The 14,084-nt window shown below is 41.8% G+C and overlaps 1 protein-coding gene across 1 annotated transcript in view; it reads left to right on the top strand.

Moving 5' to 3' along the window:
- coq6 (coenzyme Q6 monooxygenase) overlaps nt 1–14,084 on the top strand; it is a 52,750-nt gene that overhangs the window by 36,880 nt on the left and 1,786 nt on the right. The window contains exons 7-11 of the mRNA XM_062042092.1: nt 10,188–10,250; nt 10,349–10,456; nt 11,011–11,213; nt 13,035–13,150; nt 13,401–13,567. Of these exons, the coding sequence (XP_061898076.1) occupies nt 10,188–10,250; nt 10,349–10,456; nt 11,011–11,213; nt 13,035–13,150; nt 13,401–13,567 (657 nt within the window). The remainder of the gene's footprint in view (nt 1–10,187; nt 10,251–10,348; nt 10,457–11,010; nt 11,214–13,034; nt 13,151–13,400; nt 13,568–14,084) is intronic.

The raw sequence follows: 14,084 nt of genomic DNA, 5'->3' as shown, positions 1-14,084 counted from the left end.
AAGTCCAGTCCATGGTGGGGCCAGCAGGAACCATCCTGAGTGGAGACGGGTCAGCAGCGTAGAGATGTCCCCATCCGATGAACAGGCTAGCGGTCCACCCCGGGTTGGGAGCAGAGTAGAAAAGAAAAGAAAAGAAACGGCAGATCAACTGGTCTAAAAAGGGAGTCTATTTAAAGGCTAGAGTATACAAATGAGTTTTAAGATGAGACTTAAATGCTTCTACTGAGGTAGCATCTCTAACTTTTACCGGGAGGGCATTCCATAGTATTGGAGCCCGAATAGAAAACGCTCTATAGCCCGCAGACTTTTTTTGGGCTCTGGGAATCACTAATAAGCCGGAGTTCTTTGAACGCAGATTTCTTGCCCGGACATATGGTACAATACAATCGTCAAGATAGACAGGAGCTTGACCGTGTAGTATTTTATACGTAAGTAGTAAAACCTTAAAGTCGCATCTTAGGTGCACAGGAAGCCAGTGCAAGTGAGCCAGTATAGGCGTAATAAGATCAAACTTTCTTGTTTTTGTCAAAAGTCTAGCAGCCGCATTTTGTACCATCTGTAATCTTTTAATGCTAGACATGGGGAGGCCCGAAAACAAAACGTTACAGTAATCGAGACGAGATGTAACGAACGCATGGATAATGATCTCAGCATCGCTTGTGGACAAAATGGAACGAATTTTAGCGATATTACGGAGATGAAAGAAGGCCGTTTTAGTAACACTCTTAATGTGTGACTCAAACGAGAGAGTTGGGTCGAAGATAATACCCAGATTCTTTACCGAGTCGCCTTGTTTAATTGTTTGGTTGTCAAATGTTAAGGTGGTATTATTAAATAGATGTCGGTGCTGAGCAGGACCGATAATCAGCATTTCCGTTTTCTTAGCGTTGAGTTGCAAAAAGTTAGCGGACATCCATTGTTTAATTTCATTAAGACACGCCTCCAGCTGACTACAATCCGGCGTGTTGGTCAGCTTTAGGGGCATGTAGAGTTGGGTGTCATCAGCATAACAGTGAAAGCTAACACCGTATTTGCGTATGATGTCACCTAGCGGCAGCATGTAAATACTAAAGAGTGCAGGGCCAAGAACCGAACCCTGGGGAACTCCGCACGTTACCTTAACATAGTCCGAGGTCACATTGTTATGGGAGACACACTGCATCCTGTCAGTAAGATAAGAGTTAATCCAAGACAAGGCTAAGTCTGTCATCCCAATACGCGTTTTGATACGCTCTAATAAAATATTATGATCAACAGTATCGAAAGCGGCGCTAAGATCAAGAAGCAGCAACATAGATGAAGCATCAGAATCCATCGTTAGCAATAGATCATTAGTCATTTTTGCGAGGGCTGTCTCCGTAGAGTGATTTGCCCTGAAACCGGACTGAAAAGGTTCACAGAGATTGTTAGACGCTAAGTGTTCATTTAGCTGCTGTGCTACAATTTTTTCGAGGATTTTCGAGATAAACGGAAGGTGGGACACCGGCCGGTAGTTTACCAGGAGATCAGGATTGAGGTTAGGTCTTTTGAGTAGAGGATGAATAACCGCTTTTTTGAATGCTAGGGGAACAGTGCCAGAGGAAAGTGATAAGTTTATAATATTTAACACTGATGGACCTAATAATACAAAAAGCTCCTTGATAAGTTTCCCAGGAATTGGGTCAAGTAAACATGTTGTTTGTTTTGTCCCATTTACACATTTTGACAATTCCTCCAATGTTATTACATCAAAGAGAGAGAAACTATTTTGGAGGGCGGTATCCGTTGTATATACAGTCGTATTTGTGTTAATAGAACCCAGTTGTAGCTGAGATGCATTGTCTTTAATCTGTTTTCTAATTACTTCAATTTTCTTATTAAAGAAATTCATAAAGTCATCTGCTGTGTGGGTGGAGCTACTGGGAGGAGTCCCTTGTTGGGTTAGCGATGCTACTGTACTAAACAGAAATTTAGGATCATTTTTGTTGAGGTGGATGAGATTTGAGTAATATTTAGCTTTAGCTGAGGTAAGCATGCGTTTATAAGTTATTAAACTATCACACCATGCTTGATGGAAAACCTCAAGTTTAGTCGCACGCCGTTTGCGTTCCAGCTTTCTACATGATAATTTCTGGGCTTTAGTTTCTTCTGTAAACCATGGGGTACGCCTTTTAGGGGCCCTTTTTAGCTTTAGCGGTGCTACACTATCAATGGTGTCGCGCAGGGCGTCATTAAAGTTGTTAGTGAGGTTATCAATAGAGCCCACATAATTTGGGAATGGTGCCATTACCGAAGGCAGTAGGTCAGTAAGAGTCGTCGTTGTGGCAGCATTCATGTTGCGGCTGCTATAGTAGTTATTATTATTATTATTAGTTTGTTGACAATGAGTCAGAACTTCGAATTTTATAAGGTAATGATCGGACATTACTTTAGTGTACGGGAGTATCGTAACTTTAGAGGTGTGGGGGAACACATATAAGAGTAACATAAAGGCATTGTATCAACTACAGAAAAGAGCTATAAGGATTATTCATAAAGTAGATTACTTAGAACACACTAACATATTATTCATTAATTCGGGTTTATTGAAATTACAGGAGCTAGTAAAGTTACAGACATTATGTGTCATGTTTAAGGCTAAAAGTAAAACATTACCAGCAAATTTACAAAAAATGTTTGTCATCACTTCTGAGAATGAAGAGCATAGAAGAAAAGGTCATTTCCAACATCAGTATTCAAGGACAACTTTAAAACAAATGTGTATATCAGTGGTGGGAGTTAAACTATGGAATTCTCTTTACAATGAGATAGAAGATTGTAAAAATATATTCCAATTGAAAAAAATATACAAAGACAGAACAATAAAATCATATGGACAGCCATAAGTGTTTACATTTTGCTTTATATTTATTATTTTACTTATTTTTGGCCTGGTTTTGTATTTGTTTTGTATCATCTCGTGAGGTGTATATTACTTCTTTTGTTTTTTTGTTCGGTTTGTACTTCATGAAGTTTTGCACTTGTGTTTTTTTGTGTGTTTTTTTTTGTTTGTTTTCGTTATATTTGGATGTAATTGTTGGTTTATATACCATTAAGTAAGATTACGCATTATGTTGAAGGAGGCAGGAAAATATAAGATTTTTCTTCATCCTGCTCCTTCTCAGGCATTGGTGTGTCACTGTATAACTGAATAATTGTGGTAAAATTGTCTATCAAAGATGCACATCAATGAAGGAGATAAAGAAAAAAGAAAAACCATGGACATGTAAATACACGGTTAATGCTTACCAGGCTGGTGAAGCTTAACAATGCTGTTGCTAACGACGCCATTGAAGCTAACTTAGCAACGGGACCTCACAGAGCTATGCTAAAAACATTAGCTATCCACCTACGCCAGCCAGCCCTCATCTGCTCATCAACATCCATGCTCACCTGCGTTCCAGCGATCGACGGAGCGACGAAAGACTTCACCCGATCATAGATGCGGTCGGCGGCCCGCAGACGGAGGAAGTCAGGGTGAGGTCAGCGGCTAGCGCGTCTGCTATCCATCTCAAAGTCCTCCTGGTTGTGTTGCTGTAGTCCGCCGCTAATACACCGATCCCACCTACAACTTTCTTCTTTGCAGTCTTCATTGTTCATTAAACAAATTGCAAAAAATTCACCAACACAGATGTCCAGAATACTGTGGAATTTTGAGATGAAAACAGAGCTTTTTGTATTGGATTCAATGGGACCGAATACTTCCGTTTCAACGATTGACGTCACGCGCATACGTCATCATTGTGTCTTTCTCATTAAAACATTCAACCGGAAGTTTAGCTGGAAATTTAAAATTGCACTTTATAAGTTAATCCGGCCGTATTGGCATGTGTTGCAATGTTAAGATTTCATCATTGATATATAAACTATCAGACTGCGTGGTCGGTAGTAGTGGGTTTCAGTAGGCCTTTAAATAAGGCTATCACATGGTGATTTTACTTATTTATTATGCCATAGCCCTTTTATCACAATGATTTTATTGGTTTATTTGGTAATATATTTTATTGTTCTACAGTGTGCCTTTATTCTGATGATTGTTTGTGGTTTTTAATGTTTTTATGTTCTATATGATTTGTGTTTGCTTGTTTCATTCTGCCTTGATGCTGAATTACAAATGCCTGCACAACTATTTTACCTCCGGGTACCATTTAAGAAACTTTTACCTTGACATGCAATATTGACTATAAACATTCTATTCATATACTATGATCTTTATCAATTATTTTATTAAAGATATCTTCTGGATATAACTTACTAAATATGTCAATTTTTTTCTCGAACACTAAATGTTACTGTGTCCATTTCTATTATCTGGTTCAGGGCTGCTGTCAAGGATTTTATTTTAGGTGGTGTGGTCTCTTTCCAAGACTGTGTGATCTGTTTAAATGTAGTGATTCTAAATATGTTAAAAATATATATATGTGTGGATTTCAGTTTGTGCTTCATATATGTGCCCAGTATATCATTCCCTTTAAAGCATAATAATGATTTCATTTTAATTTGTACCTCTTCCCAAAAGGGCAACAACACATTCAGTTCACCACATCTCTTCCAGCAGCTAGTCCCTGTTGAGGGAATGTACTTCCCACTGTGGGCTGGGCTAATAATATATCTCATAGATACTTTCCACACAAATTCTCGCCAATACTTAGATTGGGTTGTTCTAAAGTTTTCTTTTGCACCTTCTTCCCATTCATCTTGTGTCATTTTAATTTGTAGTTTTTCTTCCCATTTACATTTAACACTATTGTCCAGGACCAAATCATTTTGTAATCTTTTATAAATTTCTTCAATGTTACCTTTATTTTTATTTGTTAAATATTCTACTAAACTATAATCCGGTTTATTTTTGGTATATCTCATTGAAAACTTCTCACCTGGAGATATTTAAGGAAATTTTGTTTTGGTATGTGGTAATTACAAGTTATTATTTCAAATGTGTGTACAGTATTTTTGGTCATCATCTGAAAATATGTTATTAGCCCTTTATCACTTACGGACCTCACTTCCAATTTCAATGCCCTTTACATGAGTATTTTGTCTAATTGCGGCTGCAAGTACTTCTATGTACAAAGCAAAGAGCAGTGGGGATAGTGGGTCACCTTGCAAAGTCCCTCTTTGAATTATGATTCGTTTTGAAAGAGTTCCATTAGTTGTATCTCTGAAAAATGGATTAGTATATAATGCTTGTATCCATAAAGTAAAGTCTGGTCCCATCCATCCATCCATCTATCCATCCATCCATCCATCTTCTTCCGCTTATCCGAGGTCGGGTCGCGGGGGCAGCAGCCTAAGCAGGGAAGCCCAGACTTCCCTCTCCCCAGCCACTTCGTCCAGCTCCTCCCGGGTGATCCCGAGGCGTTCCCAGGCCAGCCGGGAGAGATAGTCTTCCCAACGTGTCCTGGGTCTTCCGCGTGGCCTCCTACCGGTCTGACGTGCCCGAAACACCTCCCTAGGGAGGCGTTCGAGTGGCATCCTGACCAGATGCCCAAACCACCTCATCTGGCTCCTCTCGATGTGGAGGAGCAGCGACTTTACTTTGAGCTCCTCCCGGATGACAGAGCTTCTCACCCTATCTCTAAGGGAGAGCCCCGCCACCCGGCGGAGGAAACTCATTTCGGCCGCTTGTACTCGTGATCTTGTCCTTTCGGTCATGACCCAAAGCTCATGACCATAGGTGAGGATGGGAACGTAGATCGACCGGTAAATCGAGAGCTTTGCCTTCCGACTCAGCTTCTTCTTCACCACAATGGATCGATACAGCGTCCGCATTACTGAAGACGCCGCACCGATCCGCCTGTCAATCTCACGATCCACTCTTCCCTCACTCATGAACAAGACTCCAAGGTATTTTAACTCCTCCACTTGGGGCAAGATCTCCTCCCCAACCCGGAGATGGCACTCCACTCTTTTCCGGGCGACAACCATGGACTCGGACTTGGAGGTGCTGATTCCCATCCCAGTCGCTTCACACTCGGCTGCGAACCGATCCAGTGAGAGCTGAAGATCTTGGCCAGATGAAGCCATCAGAACCACATCATCTGCAAATAGCAGAGACCTAATCCTGCAGCCACCAAACCAGATACCCTCAACGCCCTGACTGCGCCTAGAAATTCTGTCCATAAAGGTTATGAACAGAATCGGTGACAAAGGGCAGACTTGGCGGAGTCCAACCCTCACTGGAGACGGGTCCGACTTACTGCCGGCAATGCGGACCAAGCTCTGACACTGATTATACAGGGAGCGGACCGCCACAATCAGACAGTCCGTTACCCCATACTCTCTGAGCACTCCCCACAGGACTTCCCGGTCGAATGCCTTCTCCAAGTCCACAAAACACATGTAGACTGGTTGGGCAAACTCCCATGCACCCTCAAAGACCCTGCCGAGAGTATAGAGCTGGTCCACAGTTCCACGACCAGGACGGAAACCACACTGTTCCTCCTGAATCCGAAGTTCGACTATCCGGCGTAGCCTCCTCTCCAGTACACCTGAATAGACCTTACCGGGAAGGCTGAGGAGTGTGATCCCACGATAGTTGGAACACACCCTCCGGTTCCCCTTCTTAAAGAGAGGAACCACCACCCCGGTCTGCCAATCCATAGGTACCGCCCCCGATGTCCACGCGATGTTGCAGAGTCTTGTTAACCAAGACAGCCCCACAACATCCAGAGCCTTAAGGAACTCCGGGCGGGTCTCATCCACCCCTGGGGCCTTGCCACCGAGGAGCTTTTTAACTACCTCAGCAACCTCAGCCCCAGAAATAGGAGAGCCCACCACAGATTCCCCAGGCCCGGTTTCCTCTTAGGAAGACGTGCTGGTAGGATTGAGGAGGTCTTCGAAGTATTCCCTCCACCGATCCACAACATCCGCAGTCGAGGTCAGCAGAACACCATCCCCACCATACACGGTGTGGACATTGCAATGCTTCCCCTTCCTGAGGCAGCGGATGGTGGTCCAGAATTGCTTCGAAGCCGTGCGGAAGTCGTTTTCCATGGCTTCCCCGAACTCCTCCCATGTCCGAGTTTTTGCCTCCGCGACCGCTGAAGCCGCACACCGCTTGGCCTGTCGGTACCTGTCTGCTGCCTCCGGAGTCCTATGAGCCAAAAGAGCCTGATAGGACTCTTTCTTCAGCTTGACGGCATCCCTTACCGCTGGTGTTCACCAGCGGGTTCTAGGATTACCGCCACGACAGGCACCAACCACCTTGCGGCCACATCTCCAATCGGCCGCCTCCACAATAGAAGTACGGAACATCGTCCACTCGGACTCAATGTCCAGCGCCTCCCTCGTGCCATGTTCAAAGTTCTTCCGGAGGTGGGAATTGAAACTCTCTCTGACAGGAGACTCTGCCAGGCATTCCCAGCAAACCCTCACATTGCGTTTGGGCCTGCCAGGTCTGGCCGACATGCTCCCCTACCATCGCAGCCAACTCACCACCAGGTGGTGATCGGTAGAAAGTTCCCGGACAACATAGCTCCTAGGATCATTGGGACACGCAAACTCCTCTACCACGTTAAGGTGGCAGCTCAGAGAGGAGTCTGGTCCCAATCCAAAATAATTTAAAATTTCAAACAACAAAGGCCAATATACCAAATCAAACGCCTTTTCGGCATCTATTATCAATAACAGAGCCTCTTGGTTATTCTTTTGCACATAATCAATTATACTTATTGTCTGAAAGTAATCTTCCTGATATAAATCCACATTGATCAGGTTCAATTGTATTTACAATATTTTTTTAAAATCTATTTGTGATGTTATTTTTTTATCCGTATTTATGAGCCATATTGGTCTATATGAGGCACATTTTGTTGCATCCTTTCCTTCTTTGTGATATAATACTATTAGTGATGATTACCAAGTTTAAGCCAATATCCCTTACTGCATTGCATGGTTATACGCTCCCACGAGCAGTGGGGATCTTTGGTTTTGGAACATTTTTATGGAATGAATTTGTATATCGATCATCCTCTGGGGATCTCACTGTTTTTAACCCCTGTATTTGTTTATGTATTTTTTTAATTAGAGTTGGTTTGGTTAATAGAATTTTCTGTTTAAAAGTGATTTGGGGGAAATCAAGATGATCTGACTACGTTCTAATTTGATCTTTTACACTTTCTTAATTTTTGTACAGAATTTCATATGTACAAATTCTTCTTCTATTTCCTCATTCCTGATTTTTGTTTCAGTTTGGTTGGGCTTTGTTTTAGTGATATAGGCCTTCCTTGTTTATTTTTTAAATTTATATGCCAGTCTTTTAAGACAGTTAGGTCCTCCATCATAACTATCTTGTTTTGTAAATCTTAGTATTTTCTCCACTTCTCGTGTGCGCAAGGTTTTCAGAGTAAAGTTTCCTTCAACTTTATTTTGTCCCATGTGCTGTTTGTGATCCTAAATCTGTCTTCCAGTTCTTTTATCTGGGGTATTAACAATTTCTGTTGTTTTTGTCTTGCTCTTTTTTCTGTGATGAATAAGAAATTATAAGCCCTCTCAAAACAGCTTTAGCTCTTTCCCACAGTGTAACTTGATCTATTTCACCAGTTTCATTTATATGTACAGTAACGGCATATACTATTGTAGTACTATTTATACCTTCCAGAACAAGAGATTGTCTTGAAGTAGTGAATTGTTCAATCTCCAAGTACTTTCATGCAAGCTCACATCTAGTTGTATTGTAAGTTTCACTGTTGCATGATCAGACAGATTTATGGAGTCAATTAGATAGTTTTTTACCAATGTTACATCCTTTTTTAACATGAAGTATTAATCTAACCTGTTATACACGAAACGCCTACCTAAATAATAAGTGTATTATTTTTAATTTGGGTAGAGTATTCTCCATATGTCAACCACTCCTAACTCAGTACAGGCTTTTCTTAAAATATTTTAAAGTTAAAGTACCAATGATTGTCACACACACACTAGGTGTGGTGCAATTTGTCCTCTGCATTTGACCCATCCCCTTGTTCACCCCCTGGGAGGTGAAGGGAGCAGTGGGCAGCAGCGGTGCCGTGTCCGGGAATCATTTTTGGTGATTTAACCCCCAATTCCAACCCTTGATGCTGAGTGTCAAGCAGAGATGTAATGGGTCCCATATTTATAGTCTTTGGTATGACTCGGCCGGGGTTTGAACTCACAACCTACCGATCTCAGGGCGGACACTCTAACCACTTGGCCACTGAGTAGGTTTTTGCACATCTTTCTGCTCTGTGTAATTTAAGCATTTGAAGAGTCACGTTTTGAGTTAATAGTTAGATTTCAGTGACCTCCTAATAACCCCTTTAGTTCTTGTGACCAATAAGTCTATCAATTTCATCATTAAATATGAATTCTCCTCTGGTGGATAATACACATTTAAAAAGGAAACCTGTACAGACTCAATTCTCCCAATCACTAAAACATATTGATCTTCTTTATCAGCACACCATTCTTCCTTTACAAAACCAACATGGGGTTTGATAACTATTGCTAGCCCTCTCTTACATGTTTTTAATAACTTATAGAATACCCGACATTTTGTTTCATGACACTTCTAATTGGCTGCTACTATCTTTTGGACATATGAGGTTGCCTATAGCCACATTTTTGATTACCCATGCTTTTTGACCCTGCATATGCTGGGACGGCGTGGCGAAGTTGGTAGAGTGGCTGTGCCAGCAATCGGAGTGTTGCTGGTTACTGGGGTTCAATTCCCACCTTCTACCTTCCTAGTCACGTCCGTTGTGTCCTTGGGCAAGACACTTCACCCTTTGCCTCTGATGGCTGCTGGTTAGCGCCTTGCATGGCAGCTCCCGCCATCAGTGTGCGAATGTGTGTGTGAATGGGTAAATGTGGAAATACTGTCAAAGCGCTTTGAGTACCTTGAAGGTAGAAAAGCGCTATACAAGTATAACCCATTTATCATTTATCATTTATTAGTAAGTACTTTTTATGGAGTGATTAATTGAATAAAGGCGTTCATTGCAACAATTAGGGTTGATGACCTCAAGGATGCTGGACTTGACAGTTTCACTGTAGTTAATGTCTAGTGTTTTTCAATGCCGCAGCTTTTTTTGTAAATTTGAATACAGTATTTCCATTGTATGTATGTGACTGTAAAGGTGTATAAAAACTCATGATAATTTAGTTCATTAATTCATAGAATGTACCTGTATGTGTTCTAACAGCCCACAGAGAACAATGTGGCATGGCAAAGGTTCCTTCCTACAGGACCTATCGCAATGTTACCGGTAATGTATCCACCTAATTGACAGTGCAAATGTTTTTTTAATTATATCTGTTTCACGTGTTTGATAACTTCCAGGTGTGTATTATCTTTCCCTGTCAGCTGTCAGACACAAAGAGTTCTCTGGTTTGGTCAACCAGTCATCATCTCGCTGAGGAGCTCCTGGAGCTGGATGAGGAGTGTTTTGTTGACGCCATTAACTCCGCCTTTGTGAGTGACAATTAAAGTGTGTCATTCTGTTGCTGCGTATTTGTGCGCCGTGTTGTGCGTGCATGCATTGTGTTTTCTGCCTTTGTCCCTCCCATGTTCAGCTGTGTTTGTGAGATGCAAGAAAACGTATTGCTTTGCCCAGACTTGAAACAATTGTAAAATTCCTCTGAAAAAGCGATACACCTAAATCCTTTTCTTGTGTTTAGAGGGAGCCCTTTTTCCCAAGCTGGCTATTTTTACTGCCTTCTGATGGATGGGGTCACCACGGTTGAGTCACGTTTGGTTTCAGGCCTGGTTTGGTAATTAAATGTGCGGTCTCCCAGTGTTGACCATTACTGCATGCAATGTTTTTCAACCAGAGCTAATTCAACTGCATAGCCTGGCCAGCATCTTCTTTTAATTAGCCCTACTCCCCGGGCCTTTCCAAGCCCTTTATTTAGTTAGGGAGGGGGAGAAAAAAGGTCCCTCGCCTTGGTTTCAACCGATGTCAGGCTATTTGTTTGTCCCCTCTTCTTAACTTTTCTGCACAATCTTTTTGCACGCTGCACGCACAGTGGAGTAATGAAAACCAATCGGAGCTGGTCGAGACTGCAGGGTCACTGTTCCGCAGCGCCCTCTCTGCCATCATGCCGTCTGCAGGCTCACCTCGCCAACTACCCCCGAGCGTGGCCGGCATTGGCCCCAAATCCCGCGTCATGTTCCCCCTCAGCATGGGCCATGCATCGGAGTACGTTAGGCACAGAGTGGCACTCATTGGGTAAGATAATAAGTAAATACTGTGTATCAAGTATAATAATAAGTCAATACAATGAAACCTCAAAGAGGACACAAAAAAACAACCACAGTTGTGTTTCTCAGCATATAAGACCCCACCACAGCAAATGCCAGAACATATTAGTACCCTTTATCCATCCTAAAAGGTTAATTGTATAGGATTTTTTCTCGTAAGAAATGCAGCAGTACCTCAACTTACAAGCTTAACTCAAAACACTTGTATCTCAAATCAATGTCTCCCATTAAATTAAATTGAAATTAATTTGATTGGTGTTTAGCCACTCTAAAGCATGTAACCTGCCTTTTAAAACGAAAAACAAACTTTGAATTCAGAAATATTGTATAAAAACAAAACGATAGAATGTACTACAAACAACTACAGTAGTTTTATTAAGTAATGGAATAATAATGTAGAGCATTTACCTTGGAGTGTGGACTACTACGGTGTTTCCTTCCAGCTGCTTCTCAATGTTTTCGTGGCTAAATGTCTGCCGTTTAGATTTTATTTTAACATTCTTGGTTGGAATTAGACTCATTCTGCTCCAGTATGGTGCCGACTAGCAGTGATGCGCTCAAACTAATGGCATGGATGCTTGTAACTACAATGTTTTGCTTTTTGCAACTTCAAGTACCGGTATAACAATTGGCCGAGAGACAAAATATTCATGTTTGGAAACTCTTAAGTTAAGGCACCACTGTAATGTGAATCTTAATTTATTTGTTTAAACACTCAGAAATTGTAACACAAATCACATTTTACAGACAATAATTATAGTTTTACATGCAGAAAACAATGCAAAATAAAAATGAATGACCATTTAACTTTTGTTGGCAAGGACGGTAAGGAGCGGGGAGGGAAAAGCACACGGACTCCACTTTCATAATTTGATACAATTTTTCCCTTGAGTTTTATAGTGTTTCTCACCTTTGTCAAAATGCTGACATTTTAGTTAAATCCAAGAACGCACGACTTTGTTTATGTCAACTGATGTAAAAAACACTTGTGTTAGACACGTCACACTGTTGTGACTCTGCAACTCACAACTTTCTCTGGTCCGATTGTGGTTTATTCTGCTTTATAAGTACGTTATACAAAATAAAAAATAAAAAACTTAAGTCATTAACACGTGGGATTCTTTGATTGGTAACTTGATTCTGTGGAATGATACGTGGTTAGACGGACTGCTTTGTTGAGTGCTATGTTGAGACGCACAATAACTGAGACAACATACAAAAAAACAGGGCAAACTTTAGCTGAACATTTTCATCGAAGCCTGAATCATTTAAAAAGTGGGTCATATGAAAGCTGAGGTTACACTTTGTCTGTCTTTGTCTTTTTGATTATTTTCAAACATTTATTTAAAATGTTGGACTGCCATCATGCACGACATCACAGCAGACTTTAGCATACCTCACGAGAACTTTAGAACCTTACATGAGAAAACACATATTTTGCTTTTTTGGGTGTATTGTGACACTTATTCCAAAAGGACCGGAAAAATAGAATGTAGTTTTGAAGTTGTAAGACTTGTGTTGGTGCTTGTTGTCATGGTGCCATTCTCAACACTGGTCGTTTATACGTTTATATGTCAAATAAATTAATTTTGTGTTGATGAGAGTCTTCTACATCAAAATACCAATGAATCTATAATGAGGTCAGTGTCAAAGTACTTTTTGTCAAAGGTCCAAAAACAAATGATGTCCGAGGTTAGAGGTTCCGCTCCACTTTTATTTGGATGGACATAAAATAGTCCATTGTGCATGCGGTGTGTATGTAGAGACAAGCATATGTTTGTCTTTCCAGGGACGCTGCCCATCGTGTCCATCCTCTGGCCGGTCAGGGAGCCAACCTGGGTTTGGGGGATGTGGCTTGCCTCACACAGCTCCTGAGCCAGGCAGCCTTTAACGGGAAGGACCTGGGTGAGTGAGAGCTCCAAACAGACACGAGCACTGCAACCAAAGCTGCGTGGTTTCCCTTAAACTCTTTTCCAAAGGCCCATCTCATGTGCGCACTGAGAAATTATAAAAAGCATTTGTTTGATGTTTTTCCCTGTTCACTTTGCCAACAATTACATGCACATTGCTTTTCCTGGGATATTGTTTTTCCTCCTGTTTTGACTCAATGCCATGTTGTGACTCGTTGACTAATCCCCAGTTGTTTGTCATGCAGGAGCAATACAGCACCTGCTAGAGTATGAAACAGAGCGCCAGCGGCACAACCTGCCCATGATGGCCGCCATCGACCTCATGAAACGACTTTATTCCACCGACGCTGCACCTGTGGTTCTCCTCCGCACCCTCGGCCTGCAGGCGACAAACGTGCTTCCCTCACTAAAAGTAAGCCGTCCTCCGCCTCGCTCAAACTGTCCACCACTGACCTAGTCTATAAAATCCGCTACACCTCCCTGATACCGAAGTACATGTCAAACTACTTCCTTAACGTAAATGACCGCCATAACCACAACACCAGGGGGAGCTCCACTAACCACGTTAAACCCAGATTCCGATCTAACAAAGGTCTTAACTCATTCTCTTTCTATGCCACATCAATATGGAATGCGCTCCCAACAGGTATAAAAGAAAGGGCATCTCTATCCTCCTTCAAAACCGCAATAAAAGTTCACCTCCAGGCAGCTACAACCCTAAACTAACACCCTCCCCGGATTGTTAATAATCAAATGTAAACAATCAAATGCAGATACTTTTTCTTATGACTTCTGATCGCTCTCTCTCTCTCTCTCTCTCTCTCTCTCTCTCTCTCTCTCTCTCTCTCTCTCTCTCTCTCTCTCTCTCTCTCCCTCTCTCTCTCTCAGCGACTTAAACAAGTTGAAAAACGTATTTGGGTGTTACCATT

This window comes from Entelurus aequoreus, linkage group LG03 (genome assembly GCF_033978785.1).
Source record: "Entelurus aequoreus isolate RoL-2023_Sb linkage group LG03, RoL_Eaeq_v1.1, whole genome shotgun sequence".
In the NCBI taxonomy this organism is placed as follows: domain Eukaryota; kingdom Metazoa; phylum Chordata; class Actinopteri; order Syngnathiformes; family Syngnathidae; genus Entelurus; species Entelurus aequoreus.
The sequence above is the reverse complement of the archived record's forward strand: the minus strand, read 5'-3'. Positions and strand labels throughout refer to the sequence as shown.